We start from the raw sequence: 16,703 nt of genomic DNA, 5'->3' as shown, positions 1-16,703 counted from the left end.
GTGACACCCCTCCCCCAGGAGGGACCTCCCTCCTCCATGCTCTTCTCTCGTTGCCCCCCAGGACCCCACCAATGGCTACTACAACGTGCGTGCCCACGAGGACCGCCCGTCTTCCAGGGCAGTGCTCTATGCGGACTACCGGGCCCCGGGCCCCGCCCGCTTCGACGGCCGCCCGTCTTCCCGCCTCTCCCACTCCAGCGGCTACGCCCAGCTCAACACCTACAGCCGGGCGCCGGCCTCCGACTACGGCCCTGAGCCCACAGCCCCTGGGCCCGCTGCCCCCGCTGGCACCGACACGACTAGCCAGCTGTCCTACGAAAACTATGAGAAGTTCAATTCCCATCCCTTCCCCGGGGCAGCAGGGTACCCCACCTACCGGCTGGGCTACCCCCAGGCCCCGCCCTCCGGCCTGGAGCGGACCCCGTACGAGGCGTATGACCCCATTGGCAAGTACGCCACAGCCACGCGGTTCTCCTACACCTCCCAGCACTCGGACTACGGCCAGAGGTTCCAGCAGCGCATGCAGACTCACGTGTAGGGCCCGAGCCTGGCCGGGGCATCTCTGCGGGGCAGAGGAGAAGGCTCTCACAGCTGTTCCCTGATATTCAGGGGCGTTGCTCGTTGTTGCTCCCGTCCTGGACCAGCCTTCCTCCTCCCACCGTGGCAGGCGGGGAGCAGGTCTCCCGGAAACACCCCGTCCCGAGGATGGTGCTCTGTGCATGCCCCAGCCTCCTGGGCCTGCCTTTCCCTCTTCTTCGGGAGGATGTGTCTCTTCTGACCTGCACTCTCGCCTGGCCCCAGCCTGGGCACGGGGAAAGTGAAGGTTGCGGAGAGCAGAGGGGGCACTTTTTAGCATTCCCTTTCTATCTCACCCCTCTGGTCTCCCGTAAGTGGACTGGGGTCCTGTGGGGATGAGCAGGCTTTGACCCAGGAGACATGAAGTGTGGGGGTGAGTGGCTCTGGCACAGGTAGATGGAATTGGGATAGACTGGCCGGTCCCTCTGTTCATCTGCACTCATACCTTCAGTGCATCTCTCCCTCCTCGGGATGCAGAAGGACCTTGGATTTACTTTAGCCCTGGCACCGAGTTCAGATCCAGCCCTCATTCAGATGCCAATCATCCTGGCTGCCCACTGTGGACACCTGTCTGTCCGCCTCCCGAGGGGTTCCAGGTATCTCCCATAGCGCTGCCCTCTTTCCTTCTCTTCTGTGCTGGGCCAGCCAGAGAAACCAGAGGTTGTGTGGAGAAAGAAAGATCAGGAACCATGTCCTGATTCCCCAGCAAGACAGCTGTGTGCTACATAGAAGTTTCCAGAGCACATGCTAGAAGGAGCCCACCCAAGCCCCCTGCTCTCCCCATTCTGCCCCACCTCCTGGCTTTAACTCTTGAGCCTGCCTGGGGGAGTGGGAGGGTGAGGGTGGGGGTACTATAGGATATTTTTCAAAGACAGACAAAAAAAAACAATGAAAACCTCATTTGGAAAAAAGAAGCTGTAGAGAGTCCCCCCACCCAAATACAAGTCCCAGTGGAAAGGAAAGGGGTGTCTGTCTCCACCAGGCACCTTCCATTACTCTTTCAATCTCGAAGCACTTTGAATCCATTTTTAAACATTCAGGTGGTGAGACCTGTCACCCAGTAGGTTCTGCTAGGACAAGGAGGGGACCTGGCTGTCAGGCTCTGCTGTCCTACCCTAGGGGGAACCAGCTGGTTAGAGAGGCCACCTTCCAGGGGGCATGGGAGATGTTCTCTTTGGACAGGTTTGGGTTTGTTAAGTGTCTTTTTTTTTTTTTTTTTGTCTTGAGCCAATCAGATTCCTTCTTCCACTTTCAGTGCCTTCAGTGTCCAGCGTTGGTTGACCGGCCCTGTTTGGGTGGCTATGTGGGGAGCCGGTATTATGAGCCCAAAGTCACTGTCAAGTGTTGCAGAATTTAGGGGACATGGGTGAGGGGGCCTGGAGAGGAAGGGGGTCTGGTAAGAGGAAGGGCTGGCCAGGTAGGGTCACTCGGAAGGGCACTGCAGGCAGCCGCCCACATGCTGCCCCCATGCCCCCCACCCCCGTGCACGCATACCCACAGGCGCATTCGCATTCCCAGCCGCCACCTTCTGACCAAAGAGAACCGGCGCTCCAAAGAGAACTTGTCCCCCTGCCCCAGCCTCCCCTTCCCAAGAAGCAGGGTCTGGAGTCTGCTCTTCCCCTCGCTGGGTTCTAACGGGACCAGTCCTCCGTTGCAGTTCCCAGAACGCGCTTTGCCCTTTCTCGTGGTCACCGTTCATTAGCATGTTCACTTTAATGCGTTACACGCTCATCAGCCACGGGCCATCACCACCTTCGCGGATGGGTCTGTGGGGTGACATTCCTCGCCATCCCCTTACTGGTAAGGACCAGCCAGCACAGGAAGGCAGTTACTCGGCTTGGAGCCTCTCGGGCTGCCACTGCACCCTCCTCCATTTCAGTGGGGGTAAGTCCTGTGGACCCGCCCGGCCGGAAGCACGGTAGAGGCTCCTGGTTTTATTCCACCCCTTCCCCTGAAAGCTGACTCCTGACCCTGTGGAGTCTTTTTATGTGAACTCAGTAACAAGCTCTGTTAAGGATGCAGGTTCCTGTGCAAATTCATGCGTATTTTGATGATTTTCACAGAAGGCATGGGTAATATAAATGGTTAGAGTCTAAAGATGGTGGCTTTTTAAAACAGGAGTAAACCCCCAAAAAAGACATTTCTGTACGGGGTTTGGCCACATTCTCTTTTTTCCTCCTTTGGTTTTAGCTCTGGGTCCGTTCTGTTGAAATGATGGAGAGGAGGAGGCCCTGAAGTCACTAGGTAACTCGGCTGACCCTGCAGGCACCTTTGGGTTCAGAAGCCTGACACAGAGCTACTTCCCTGTTCTCTGTTCCTTAGCACATGACCTGGGGCCTCCTGGGTGTCAAGCTAGCACCATGCAAGGCAATCGAGGCTGTCTCTGCCCTCTGCAACTTGCACTGTGGTCCGATCAGACTCTGAATTGGGACCGACCTGAGGCCAATGGAATTGCTTCCCTGGGGAGTAGAAGATGCCCTTGAGCTTTGAGCTTTGAGCTTTGTTGTCTAAGGCTGGAGTCCTCCAAGATGGTGCCTCAGTACTTGTGGTCACTTTGGTGATCCCGCCTGCCTTTGACATTCGGGGTTCTGTGGGAGGGGCCAGGGTTCAGGAGACATGGGACGCGGTCCTGAGGCTGCTGTTTACTGAGGGACCTTGGCCTAGCTTCTTACATTCACTGCGGCTCGTGTTCTGGTCTTTAAGGTCGCACAGACCTAGTCATTCTTCTCTTGCTGTGCTCTTGGTGAGGTGGAGGGGCCTCCCATCCCTGGCAAGGATTTGGAAACAGTGACTGGGCAGGTGAAGGGATGGGGGAGTTGAAAGGTCCTCCTCTCTTGAAAGAAGCTGTCACCATGGGCTTCATCTTCCTGTTCAGAAGGGTTGTGAATGAATTTGCACCGGGAACCCCTTGTTCCCAAACAGCATCTAAAAGCACATCCTACACTTCAGTGAAATTGATGTGGGGTGACCCTTTGGCCACTGTGCCTCTCCCCACGCTGCGTTCCGGCAGTGTCACGGAGGCGTGTCTGGCCAGGGCAGGACTTAGGGAGTCCCCTCCACTGTGCACCCAGGTTTCAGGCAACCTTCTCTGGGAAGAGGTGCATTCCCGTGGCCCAAGGACAGCCAGCCCCACTTACACGGAGCAAGGCGGAGCCTGCAGACTGAGGTGTCAAACCAGAGGGTGAGGCGTGAGTGCAGCTGACCCCTGTGTGCGGGAGCAGGTCAAAGGGCAGCTGCTAGAGCAAGAGGGGGTGCAGCAGTTTTTGACACAAGTTCTGGATCTTGAAGAGCTCCATGTGATCCTAGGTGACCCGCAGTCTTCTTGTGGAGGGCCCAATCTACCTCCTAAATCCCAGATCCCCCCAAGTCTAGGTACAAAGTTTACGTGAAAGAAAAAGAAAAACGGTAAGAAAGGAAAGCGCCCAGGGTGGGAGCAGGGCTGTGCACTCGCCAATGTCCCACCGGGATGAAAGAGGTTAGTTTGATCCCCCCTGGTCCAGGCACTGTGCCCTCTCCTTGTCACAGCAGGTGCCACTTTTCTCATCATGTTGAGGATGGCCTCTTCTGCCCTGGGGTCTGTTTTGCCCTCATGCCCTCATTAACTGAGCAGCACTCTATTAGGAGCCCCAAGACCTGGGCTCCTTCCAATGGGATCAGATGGTCACTCAGTGTACTTGAGCCATGTCCCTGGCAATGTTGGGCCACTCGGGTTTGGAGAAAACCCCATTAAAACCAAGACCCCAGTTGGACTTAACTGGCTCAGTCTTGGCCTCCCTCTGCTGGGAAGGCGGTTCAGTGCCCACTGCTGCCCGCCCAAGGCAAGCCCGGCCTCGGGGACCCTGGCTTCTCTGCCGGTTTAGTGTGTGTCCTGAGCCAGGTCACCGCTCTGTGCCCCTGCAGGCCCTTCTGCATGTGGAGGGACTCACCTGAAAGGCATTAATGAAATTTCCGACCCTGGTGGGACCAGTGAGGAGGTGATACTAGAACACTGATGTGCACAGACCGAGGGATGTAATTGGAAAGGCATTTATTTTTGTGAAGAGGTGATCAACTTAACACGGAAATATCCCTTCTGCTTGCCTCCCCTTTACCCTCCCCCCACGGTCTGTCTCCTTTCCTGGAGGCCAGCCTCCTGAAAGGCATTGGCCTCACTTTTCTCAGCTTGGTCCTGACATCACACCTCTGGGCTGGTGGAGGGGCTGGGAAGATATGTGTGGCTCGGGGCAGGTCTCAGAATTTGGGAGATCGGGGACAGGGAGAGGGCAGAATCCCACTTTCCTGCATCACTGTGAGGGAGCTCCAGGCCCTGTCCCTGGAGGCATCACTGCTGCGCCGAAGTCACAGGCCATACTGGGCGGTCCTGGTACAAGCCCGCCCTTAAAAATAATAACAGTAATAATAATAGTAACTCCATTTGCATAGCGCTGTCACTCATTCCTACAACCTCCTGTCCCCCAGTCCCGGCTGTTTGCTGGCCCCACCACTGGCCTTTGCAAGTGTTGGTGGGCCGTGGGTTCTTCTGTTCACTTGTGGGGGTCTGCAGGCGCTGCTCCCCTGACTCTGGGGAGACAGCGGTCAGGTTGCCAACACAGTCAAACTCGCGACACAATCTTGTCAGCAATAGTGACCCAGAGGTTGAGTGACCTCCAGTTACACCAGAAAGAGGCCCAGGGCCCTGTGGTCATGTTTTCTACCCCAACTGTTCTTGGAATTACAGCCTCCACTTCTGACTCCAGTTGAATTTTCTCCACCCAAACCCCGATAACAAATGGATCCATGACGATCATTCAGAGAAGAGGAAAAAAAATATATATTTTTTTTGTTAGGACAGACCATCGTAGGTTTTTAGCAATGTGTATCTGTGTGTCCCTCACACCTTTTCCTATTCTGCCTTTTTTCATTTTCCTTTTTTTTAAATATTATGTACTATATTTTTAGTCTCAAACACACTATATATTATATATATTTAATTTTTTTATATATATAAATATAAATGTTTTAAAAAGTACCGTGGTTTGTGTTTAATGCCCAAGCAGTGCTCATCGCTCAGAAGCTTGCCAGATTTGGGGTGAAATGACCTAAATGGGAGGAAGAGGTGGATTTTTGGGTCAAGGCTGCAGAGGCTATGTTTTCATGTCACCTCCAGGCCACGGGGCAAATGCATTTCGTTCACCAGTTTGTGACGGTCGCAGAAGCCTGAGGCCAGGTACGCCAGTCCAGGGACAGACGGCTGGAAGCTCCATGTTTCTGAAACACAGCATCCAGACATTCTGTGCCGAATCTGACTGTGGGGGTAGGAAAGGGGGAGACTGGACAGGGGATCCAAATCCCAAAGGATTTGGGAATGTGAGGGACCTGTTCGGACTGGCTTAGTTTATTTGAAATGCAGTGGTTTGGGTAAAAAGCAAAGTTACCAGGTTGCCCACCTTTTGAACTTGGACTGAGACAGACTAAGACAGCAGATGGAGCAGCAGTACCCCCACACAGAGGCCATCCTGGCAAGAAATTCTAAGTTCTCCGAGTTTAGTAGAATTTGCAAGGATTTTACTTCACTCTTTTCACAGGAGTGTCTGAGGGTCACTAAAAAAAAAAAAACAAAAAAAAACAAGTGTTTTCAGATAATGTTTTTGAAAGCTATAAATCACTAGAGAATACAAGGGTTTATCGTTTCCCTTGTCCAGTTAACAGCCAGGCAAACTGAAGATGGGCCACACTAGCCTTTTCGTACACAAGGGACACAGGACGCAGTCAGAGATAGGGATGTAAAAGCTGAAAAAGTACTTTAGAGAAAATGCAACCCATTTCCAAGAAGGTCGGAGGTCCCAGCCCAGAGCTACCATGGAGGGAGGGGCAGGACACCGTGGGGGCTGCAATCTGGGATGAGAGCCCATAGGTAGCCCCGGGGGCATCCGACCTGGATGCGAATGAGAGGCCCCTGCATCTCGAGGCTACAGCCAGGTAAGTTGAACTGGCACAGGTAAAACGTGGCATGGTAGTTGGGATCCAGATGCAAACAGAAGAAAGTTTGAAAACAAAAAACAAAAAAAACAGAGAAGAATCAAGTTTATGCAAACATGGAGGCCCAGGTGAATTCTGTGAGGCCACGCAGTGTTCAGTGTGGTGCTGCCGGTGCTCTGTGTCCGCTGGGGCTGCATTTGATTCCTCTCTGCATCCCCAGAGCCCAGCGCAGGGGCAGTAGGCACTTCGGGACAAGCCAGTGAGCTGTCTAGAGCACGACACGATGCTGGCTGTCGAGCCCAAGTTCATGTGCTCGACACACAGTGAGGCCAAACAAACCGAAATGTCGGAGTTTGGAGCAGAGGAAAGTTTACCGATCAAGAGGGCATGGGCTAAGAAGATGTGAGATGTAGGTTTGTCTCAGATCCATCTTACTGGCTGGCCGAGTTATAAAAATTTTAAAGGCAGTATTTGGGATGAGGGATGCAGGGGGCATGACTTTCTCTTGATTGATTGGTGGCGAGGTAACAAGATGATGTTTCAGGAATCTTAATCATCAATCTTCTGGTTCCAACCAGTCTGGGGTCTACTTGCTTGTAATCAGCATGTAACCACCATCCTCCACCAGGGAGGGGGGTCTTAGTTTCTGCAGAACAACTTCAAGATACATGTCAGATTGTTAGATATATCCCTTGAGGGAACTAAGACTGTTTGTCTTTCCAACTTTTTTTTTTAATGGAGGTGCTGAGGGTTGAACCCAGGACCTGGCGCATGCTAAGCACGCACTCTGCCATTGAACTATTACCCTCCCCCTCTAGGACTCTGTTTCATCACTGACCTGTTGTTTCTTGATTGCTTTTCCTTTGCTTCTCTATTCCTTCACGTCCCTACTTAGTAACTGCTGAAGTCTGTTCTTTGGAACTCAGGGAAGGCCTAAGAGACTAAAGCCTTTTTCTACAAAAAAGAAATGAGGGACACAGAACATCTTTTGTACCTGGAAGGGCCCCATAGAGTCCTGCTCGGTTTCAATCCCCTCTTTTCTTTGCTACTCCTCAATCCTAAGAGGAAGAGGGTGGGACAAGAAAGGGAGTAGAATTTTGGATGGAGAGATTTATCATAAATTTGGCAGGAAGACTCAGTTTTAGGGGGTACCCACTCCCTTCTGTAGGCACGAGACAGGACTCAGAATCCTGTCCCAGGTAATAGGTCTCCTGTGTTGGGGCCCAAGCCCCTCCCTTAAGTCTCCCCCAGCCAGACGACAGATAGGAATGACACCGACAGCCTCTTTATCACTCTTTGCAGAGTATGAAAAGCTGCTCCCTCCTCGGGAAGTCTCCTTCCTCACAGTAAGAGCCTTGCCCTTGCAAATGTGCTCCTGTCTGCACCTTCACACCCAAGTGTGATGTTCAAAGGTTCAAAGTCCTCCAAGACCTACCCAAGATCACTTTCCCAGAGGATTGGATCATTCAGCCCTCCCTTTCACTCACCCAGTGTTTCAGCACAGTCCAGCGGAATCCGGCCTTGTCTGAAGCACACGCTTGCACTTTGCTGCCCCTGTGCTTTTGCCCAAGCTCTTTTCTCTGCCTGGAATGCCCATGACCCTTGACCTTTTTATTTCCAAATTTTATTTATCTTTAGGAATCAGCTCACGGGCCACCTCTTCCAGGAAGCCTTGCCTGAGTCTCATCATGGATTCACATTCTCTCCCTCCTGGGAAGTCTCAGGACAGGTGAGCTGCGCCTCACTCACCTCATTTACAACTGTCTGCTTTGATCACAGGGTTTTGTGTAGAAGACACTAGTACTTCCCTCTTAAAATAAGGGCCCTGGAAGGCAGTGATCATGTATCATTTTTTAAAACAATTTTTATTGAAGTGTAGTTGATTTACAATGTTAGTTTCAGTTGTACAGCGAAGTGATTCAGTTATACATATACATACATATATATTTTTTCTTTTCAGATTCTTTTCCATTATATGTTATTATAAGAAATTGAATATAGTTCCCTGTGCTGTGCAGTAGGGCCTTGTTGCTTATCTGTTTTATATACGGTAATGCACGTCTGTTAATATAGAATTTATTTTAGTACTGTCATCGCCCAACAGAATCCCTGGCATGTACTTGCTCAGTATGTGCTGAAGGAATGCAGGGATGGTGGGTAGGGAACCAAACCCATAAACGTAATACATAAAGGGAATTTAACCTTGCAGAGTCCACCCTTGATGAAGTGGGAGAGTCAAGTCAGTCTGCCAAGCTGATGGGCATTATCAGTACTCACTAATATTGAGCTCTTTCTCTGAGTCCCCTGGTCAGGGCCAACCTGACTAGTTTTGGCCAGTGTTCTATAAACAGAAGTGACATGTCACTTCCAGACCAAAGCATTTAATTGCTAGTGAGACCCCCCCCTCCAGTTCTTTCTTTGCCTACCATAGCGACAAGAGCTCATTTATTCCAGATGGTGCACCTTTGTAATAATGGAGTCCCTCTCCGCCTGGGTCCCTGAGCGACGATGTGAAAAAGAGTCCTTTTGCCAAGCCACGATGAACGTGTAGTTTGAGGGAGAAGTGAATCTTTGCTTTGTTAAGATATAGAAATGTTGGAGTTGTTTGTTACTGCAACACAGTGTATCCTATCCTGATTAATAACACAGCTTCACCGTTTGCTCCTGCTTGATCTTGGAAATAATGTGGGGGAGGAAGAAATTTTCCTCTACCCTTCTAAGTTCCTCTGGTCGGTCTAAGAATTAAATTGACATGAGGCAGATTAACAGGAGAAAATCAAATAAAAATTTAGTAACAGGTACACAGAGAAGCGACCCAGGAAAACTGAGTAACTCACCAAAAAATGGCAAAAGCCCTGTCCTTACACACCATCCTCAGCTAAAGACAAAAGAGGCTGTTGAGGGTGGGTAGAGTCAGTTATGAGAGGTTATAATCACCCAGCAAACTAAGGTGATTATGATAAAGATTTAAGTCATTGCCTCCCCATTGGTAAGAATTTCTAGAGGTTTGGTCATCCTCCTCTTCCAGGTACAGAGAGAGAGACACCCTTAAAAATGGAGATTTCCCTTACGAATGTAAATATTTCTTACAAAAGGGTAACTCCTACTTGGTTTTCTGAGCCCTTTTCCAGTCTACCGTTCCACAGAAAATAACCAAATTAAAGCAATGTGCCAAGGAAACATATTTTAGGCTGACCAATTCTGCTCCCCTACAGTAAGTTACTTGACCTCTTTGCATTTCGCTTTCCTCTCTGTGAAATGGATCAATAGTGCGAATCCCATATAAAGTGCTCAGCAGCGTTCCTAGCACGCGGGTCTCAGCAAGCGTTAGCTTGCGTTACCCTGGAGAAAGGGGAGTACTGAGGACCTGCCCCTTCCCCTTTGCCCCTTTCCTTAGAGCCATCACAAAAGATGTCAACAATTGCCCAGGGGTTATGAAAAGAGCGTGGAATGTGGAATGAGACGATTTAGGTTAAAATCACAGCAGTGCCCTCTGGAACTCTGATTCAGGGCAGGTCAGCACACCTCTCTGAGCTGACTTTTCTTTATCTGTAAAATGTTGTGAACCCTCCATGAGATGAGATACACAAAAGCCCTTTGTAAATTGCCAAAAGCTATTCAAACATGAGTTGATTTCTTGGGTCTATGAATGCTCTGTAGCATCCGGCCCCCACCCCATCCCCTTTCTCCGCAGCATCCCTCGCCGCACACCTCGCCCCTGCAAACACACTCCCCACCCCTGCACCTGCACAGGACGTACTGGCAGCTCCAACAGCGACCTGATATTGAGAGACTGTGCCCATCCAGCTGGGACGACAGAACCCATCTTCCTGGCCCCCAGGGTTCAAAAACCAAAAGACCAGCTCTTTGCAAAGCAGGAACCTGGGGGAGGAGAAAGATCACTTCATCGGTACTCACTTTCCCATTTCCTTTACTCATTGTAATTAGCTACACAGAGGCAACCTCCCGGGGAGAGCAGAGCCATCAGCTCCCGGAATTGTACTGGGGAGCTTTGTCTTTTTGTTCCTCTCCACATAATACTGCTCTCTTGGTGGTCGCTATGCAAACACATCCTGCATTCATTTGCAAACTGGGGAATGTTTCATATTTTGAAGCTCAGATTAATGGTCCACCTCCCTCAAAAAGATACTGGTTGGGACCTCTTCGCAAACAGTATCAGGTCAACACTCCTGGTCTGGTTCCTCAGATATGCCATACTCCGAGGGACGACCAAAACCTTGCTCAGCTCAGGGTCCACACTAAAACAGACACTTACCTGTGGATATGAGAATCTCAAAATTTGAAGGCATCTCTGGGGCCACCTGGTCCAACTATAGACCCAAAGGAGGAGGCGCGATTTGGCCTCAGACACGAGTGGGCTCTGCATCAAGACCACGAGGGGACCGGAAAGCAGCGTGGCTTTTTATGGGATCTGGATTCTGGAATCCAAAAGCTTGGGCTTCCCTCTGGTTTTTCCAGGCACCCGCTCTGGGCCTTTGGGAAAATCATTTGACCTCTTCAAGCCTTGGTTTCCTCGTTGATAAAAATCGTTCCTTCATTCATGCAAAAAATATTTATTGAACATTCACCATGTATCTGGCACTATTCCAAACCCTGGGGACGCGGCAGGGAGCAACACAAGTCCCTGCTCTCATGGCACTTACATTATAACGGTGGGAGGTAGACCATAAACGACCGTCTGTCAGACTGTGGTAAGTGCTCTGAGGAGACACGGAGCAGGGCGGGCGGACAGTGAGGGAGCGTAGGAAGAGGAGGTGGACGACTTCGTGTTGGGTGGTCAGAGACAGCCTCTAAGATAAGAGGACAGGTGGACTTGGAAAAAGAATATTCTACGCATATGGAACAGCAACTGCAAAGGCCCCGAGGCAAGAAATGAGTTTGGGGTGGGGGGGTCAAGGCCCAGCGAGTCGTCTGTCCAGAAGGAGTAGAGACACCTGCTAGGAAGTCCCGTTAGAAAGAAAGGTGGGGTCGAACAGATTCCGTGAGCACTTGCAGGCCTTTAAACGACTTTGGAAATTATTCTGAGATGGGAAAACATAGCAAGTCAAGCCCTGTGAAACTGCTGTTTCTGTGGGTCAGGAATGGCTGAACATCCGCGGTTTTATGCGGTTCAGCCTAATAGATGTAAATGTGCAGCACTGTTCATTTATTATTACCTCTTAAACAACAATAACAGGCTTTTCTATTCTTTGGCAGGATTAACTGGAAGACGTCTCTTCCTTCTACTGAGCCTGAGTCTGCCTCCTTGTAAGCTTCTCCCACTGGCTGTAATTCTGCCCTCAGGGCAGTGCTGTCTGCAGTCGCCGCCCCCCAGCCCAAACGACCCTTTTGAGATTGAAACATAGTTACCATGCTGTCCTGTCTCTTCTGAGATGCCTCTTTTCAGAGTTTAATATTTCTGATTCTTCAAATTATTTCTCTTATGATAAGGTTTCCCCACCGTGCCTCCTCTTGCCTTCTGAGTGAATTTGAACAATGGGTAGGAAGCCACCTTTCCCACTGCACCCTGCTAGTCGGAGGGAGAGCTCCCCACGTCCACCCGCTAAGGTTCTCTGGGTGGCTTCACTTCCTAACCTTCAGTAAGTATGGAAGCTGCCTTCCGGCTGCCCCCCACGAGGGAGTGGTGGCCCCTTCACCTTCCAGCGGCCCTGAGAACCAGTGTGCACTGCAGTGGGAGACGGTGCCAGATCCTCCGATGAAAACTCCCAGGAGATGGAATAAAAGGGGTTCTCAGGTCCAGCAGCTCGGCCAAAGCCATGCCTGGCATCACGACCTGTGTCCTTCCGGGTGTCCCAAGACTGGGAGTGCTCTGTGTGGTGCGCCTACTTGGAATTTTCTAAAAGCATGGCTCCTGGCATCCAGATCTGTTAACTCTCTGGTTTGAGAATCTGGAGATATGGGCTTTAGTCCAAGCTCCATTTATTTACCATGTTACCTTAGACAAGTCACTGAAACTTTCTGAGCCTCAGTTTTCTTATCCATAAAATGGGGATAATGATGCTAGTCCCTTAGCCGAGGGAAGAGCTAGCACCATTGAGTATTACATGAGCATGCATCCCAAAAGCCACCACTCTGCATTGCCTCCAGCGCCATCCCCTGGCCCAGCGTCCTCCAGCACTGTCTACGTGGCTACGTGGTCTCCCTGCGTCCATTCTTTGTGTCCCTAAAGTCTGTTCTCCACAGCAGGGCATTAGTAGTGATTCCTTAAGGGATTGTTACCCTACTTGGGAAAAAAAGAATCTGGTCTTAGTTTTACCATTCATACTAGAAAACTGTCTTTAACTAAAACAACACAACCTGAGTAATCCTTTGAAAATGTAAATCACATCACAGCACTCCTTTGCTCCAGGCCTTATGGCTTCCTAGTCCACTTAGAATAAAATCCACATTCTTTTCACTTCGGACAGACCCCACGTTAGCTGGCCCCTGCCCACCTTCTCTCCGCCCTCACTTTGTCACTTACCACTCTGGTTCCACTGACCTTGCCCTCTTGCTGTCTGGACCCCTTCCTTCAGGGGAACTACTTGAAGTTTTAGGGATGCTCAGGATATAGGGAAGAAGCTAACATGCATTCAGTAAATGTGCCAGGCCCTTTCATAATTGTGATTACATGCAATGTTCAGAAGAATAGGCCTCTGAATCTAGACCTTGGAGGCAACTCCTCTGTCCTCCATCCCAGCACCCAGTGGGCCAGCTCAGCGAATAAACCCAAGAAGATTCCGGCCTCAGAGCCTCTAATAACTAAAGGGCTATTAACAGCCTCTTCACTTATTAAAACAATTTTTTTTTTTGGATGCCTGTCCCTCTGGTCCTGACTACATACCATAGAAAGAAGCTGGAATCCCAGATCCCTCTTTGAAAGGGCAGCCTCTCACCAGGCTAGTAAAGAGAGACAGATCTCATTGTTCAAGAACGGCCCCTTTCTGATGGGGGGACACAGCCCCTCAGGGCTGGGCACGGGTTCCTCTTGGATTTAGAAATTCCATGGGGATAAAAGACCTTCAAGGTAAATGGAGAAGCATTGGGATTCTGGTAGATCGAGGACGAAAAGCCTGATATTTGAGTTCAGGCCAGTGGGCCGGACGTACAGGTCTGATTCACAGAGACGGGGTCTGCCAATAATGAGAAACATCTTCACATTTCTATCTGTCAAAAAATCAAGGAATTTATGCAAATAGATTGCCATTTTTTTAAAGGCTGAAGAACTGGACCGCTGAGCTCTGAGCTTCCCTCTAGGCACTAACAAGTAACACTCCAGATTCTGACGTCTTTTCCGGTCCTCACACGGGCAGGAATGAAGCAACCTGGCTTTTCAGGACAGGGCACTTTCAAATACTCTGCACCTAGTTTCTATTCAGAACATGTGGCTTCAGTATAATGTGTACAGCAAACCAGTGGCAAGAGCCAGGATCTAGGATTTTTGATCCTAAGGCTTTCCCACCTCAGCTTGTTTCCTACATACTTGGCATGGACTCGCTGCAGCATCTCTGACTCCTTCTGGGCCTCCATAATCATAGCAAAGAAAAAGGAAAAAAAAAAAAAAGGCTTAAGTCACTCCTGTTATTTAAAAACTTAAACCAGGAGTTATCTCTTCAGGGAAGACCTCCATCTCCATGACAAAAAAAAAAAAAAGAGAGAAAAAAACACAAGTTTTTTATAGCCTCTGTTGGTGTGCATACAAAATTATCTAGTAATTTTTTAAATTTTATTTTTATGCTTTTTTCTTTTTTTAATTGAAGTATAGTCAATTTACAATGTTGTGTTAATTTCTGGTGTTACAGTATAGTGATTTAGTTTTATATATATATATATATATATATATATATATATATATATATATATATTCCTTTTCATATTCTTCTTCATTATAGGCTATTACATGGTATTGAATATAGTTCTTTGTGCTAACAGTAGGACGTTGCTGTTTATCTATTTTATATATAGTATCCAGGCCAGATTAAGAGCCCCATATTTGTCATCTCATTGCGCCCCCTTCTGGTCCCCTTCCATTTGTGCCTCTGTCACTGTTTTTATACCCAACACAGCTTATCAAGGCATTGACATTTTAAAAAAGAATTATGATGCCAGTTGTAAAACAAGTACTTCTTTCTTTCCACAGTACAGTGCCCTCCAGCTAACACTCAGTCTCTCTCCTTCCATCGTTCCCAGCCAAGTTTCCGGAAATCCATTGTCCAAACTTCTGCACTTTTATCACTTCTCCACCCGAACACACTACTACTATCTTCTGATCCTTCCAAACCTCCTAGACAGATCCTGCTGTAGTCATCAAACCCTGTGCTCACTTTTCAGTTATTTTCTTCTGATACAGGATCATTTTTTAAACCAAGGTTAAATCATGATTTTCACATAAATATAAAATGAACATGTGTCAAAAACTGTATTTAATACATTAATTAATGAGAGATCCAGTAAGATATTTCAACTGGTTCAAAGGAAAATTCAAAATACCACACTTATATAGGTCAGCCAGGGATTCTGAAATGAATTTACAAATAGATGTAAAACTACTTTGTCCACAAGGCACTAATCAATTGCACTCTACCATACGCAACTGATTTGCATTTCTCTGGACAAGAATCATTTGCATTATCAGTTTTCTGCAATTTACAAGGTTGTAAAATTGCCAGTAGACAATGAAAGGCAGAGATAACCTTGATGGGTAAGTTAGACAGGGCATCCAATAACTCCTTTTGTCCTTTTTAAAATCCTTCCTGACACTTCTTTGACCTGTCTGCAGCATTGAACACTAATGACTGTTCCTAAAACTCTTCCTTTTGCTCCGTGGTGTCACCTCCGATTTTCCCCCATCTCTCTGACTACTCCTTCTCAGCAGAAGTGGGCTCCTCTTCCTCTGTTTGTTCCTTAAATGTAGGTCACCTCCAGTGTTTTGTCCTGGACCCCCTCCCCCTCCCACAGTTTTGAGAACAATCTCTCATCTATTCTTTTGTCTTTAAACCGCAAAGGTTATGCTGATAAATCTCAAACCTCCATCTCCAGCTCAGCTTCCTTCTCAGTTGCAGACCTGCATTTAAAAAAAAAAAATGTCCTTCCAGCACCTCAGATACAACATGCCCTACCTGCAAAACCCACCTTTTCTTCTTTGGTTGTTGTCACCTTTTATCCAGCTGCTTAATCTAAAAACCTTTGGGACTCAAGCTACTCTTTGCTCCCTTCCTTACATCCAGTCAGTCACCAAGACCTGCTGATCCTGCCTCCTTGCTCCTGCTCCAGCCTGTCCGCTCCTCCCATTTCCATCACACTTGCCTTGGTTCAGGCTTTCTTCACTTCCTGTCTGGATTAGTACGAGAGCCTCCAGGTCCATCTTTCTGTCTCCACCCTGACCCCATCTAACCCATACTTGACTCTGCTGCTGAAATAATGCTTCCAAAAACGCAAATCTGATGTGATACCTCAGCCTTGAAATCATCCCATGGCTCCCTGTCAAGGTCGGGACAAAATTAAGCCCATTAAAATTCAGTTGAGAGCTTCTGTGAACTGACCCCCTCTGCCCAGCCTCACCTCCTGCCGAGTCCCTTCCTGGGGTTTTAGGGTAAGCCCCTGTGCCTCTACTCACAGCTCCCCATGATGGGGGCCACACCATTGCTTCCCTCCTTGGCATGGGCTGTTCTCTCCTTGAAATACTTGTCCCTTCCCTTTTTACCTTTTCCTAGAGAACTCCTAGTCACCCTACAAAACCTAGATTGGGCTTTGCCTTCTACCTGAAGATTTCCTCACTTCCTGCCCCTGTCTGGATTATGGGCTGCTTCTAGGCACTCCGTGGACTCAAGGTCACAGACAAGTTTGTGACTGTTGGGTTATCTCAGGAAAAGGTGTGGCTCTCCTGCTTTTCTCTTTCTACGCACTTGGCATACTGGGTTGTCATCATTCATCGGCGTGGCTTTCTCATGAGACTGGGCGCTCCTTGCAGGTGGGGACTGGGCTCAACACATGCCACCCCTCACCCCCGTGTCTTCCTCCTACATCATTCCTGAGGATGGCTAATCTCCCCTGGGGAGGCTTCACTCCTTATATAACCCCTCCCCCTCATACGGAATCTCAGAGAGGGCAGAGCAGGATTGCAGGAAGCCAGCTGTAAGTGGAGGGGAAGGACCTGTGATGAACTGGTG

General features: G+C 49.1%; 1 protein-coding gene across 3 annotated transcripts in view; it reads left to right on the top strand.

Moving 5' to 3' along the window:
- Positions 1-5,584, top strand: part of KIRREL1 (kirre like nephrin family adhesion molecule 1) — a 96,440-nt gene extending 90,856 nt beyond the window's left edge. For all 3 annotated transcript variants that reach the window (XM_072946318.1, XM_072946317.1, XM_072946319.1), the window contains exon 15: positions 62-5,584. In XM_072946318.1, the coding sequence (XP_072802419.1) occupies positions 62-538 (477 nt within the window). In that variant the 3' untranslated portion in view covers positions 539-5,584. The remainder of the gene's footprint in view (positions 1-61) is intronic.
- The last annotated feature ends 11,119 nt before the right edge of the window (positions 5,585-16,703 follow it).

Source organism: Vicugna pacos, chromosome 21 (genome assembly GCF_048564905.1).
Source record: "Vicugna pacos chromosome 21, VicPac4, whole genome shotgun sequence".
NCBI classification, from domain to species: Eukaryota; Metazoa; Chordata; class Mammalia; order Artiodactyla; family Camelidae; genus Vicugna; species Vicugna pacos.
Note: the sequence above shows the minus strand (reverse complement) of the source record. Positions and strands in the feature narration are given on the sequence as shown.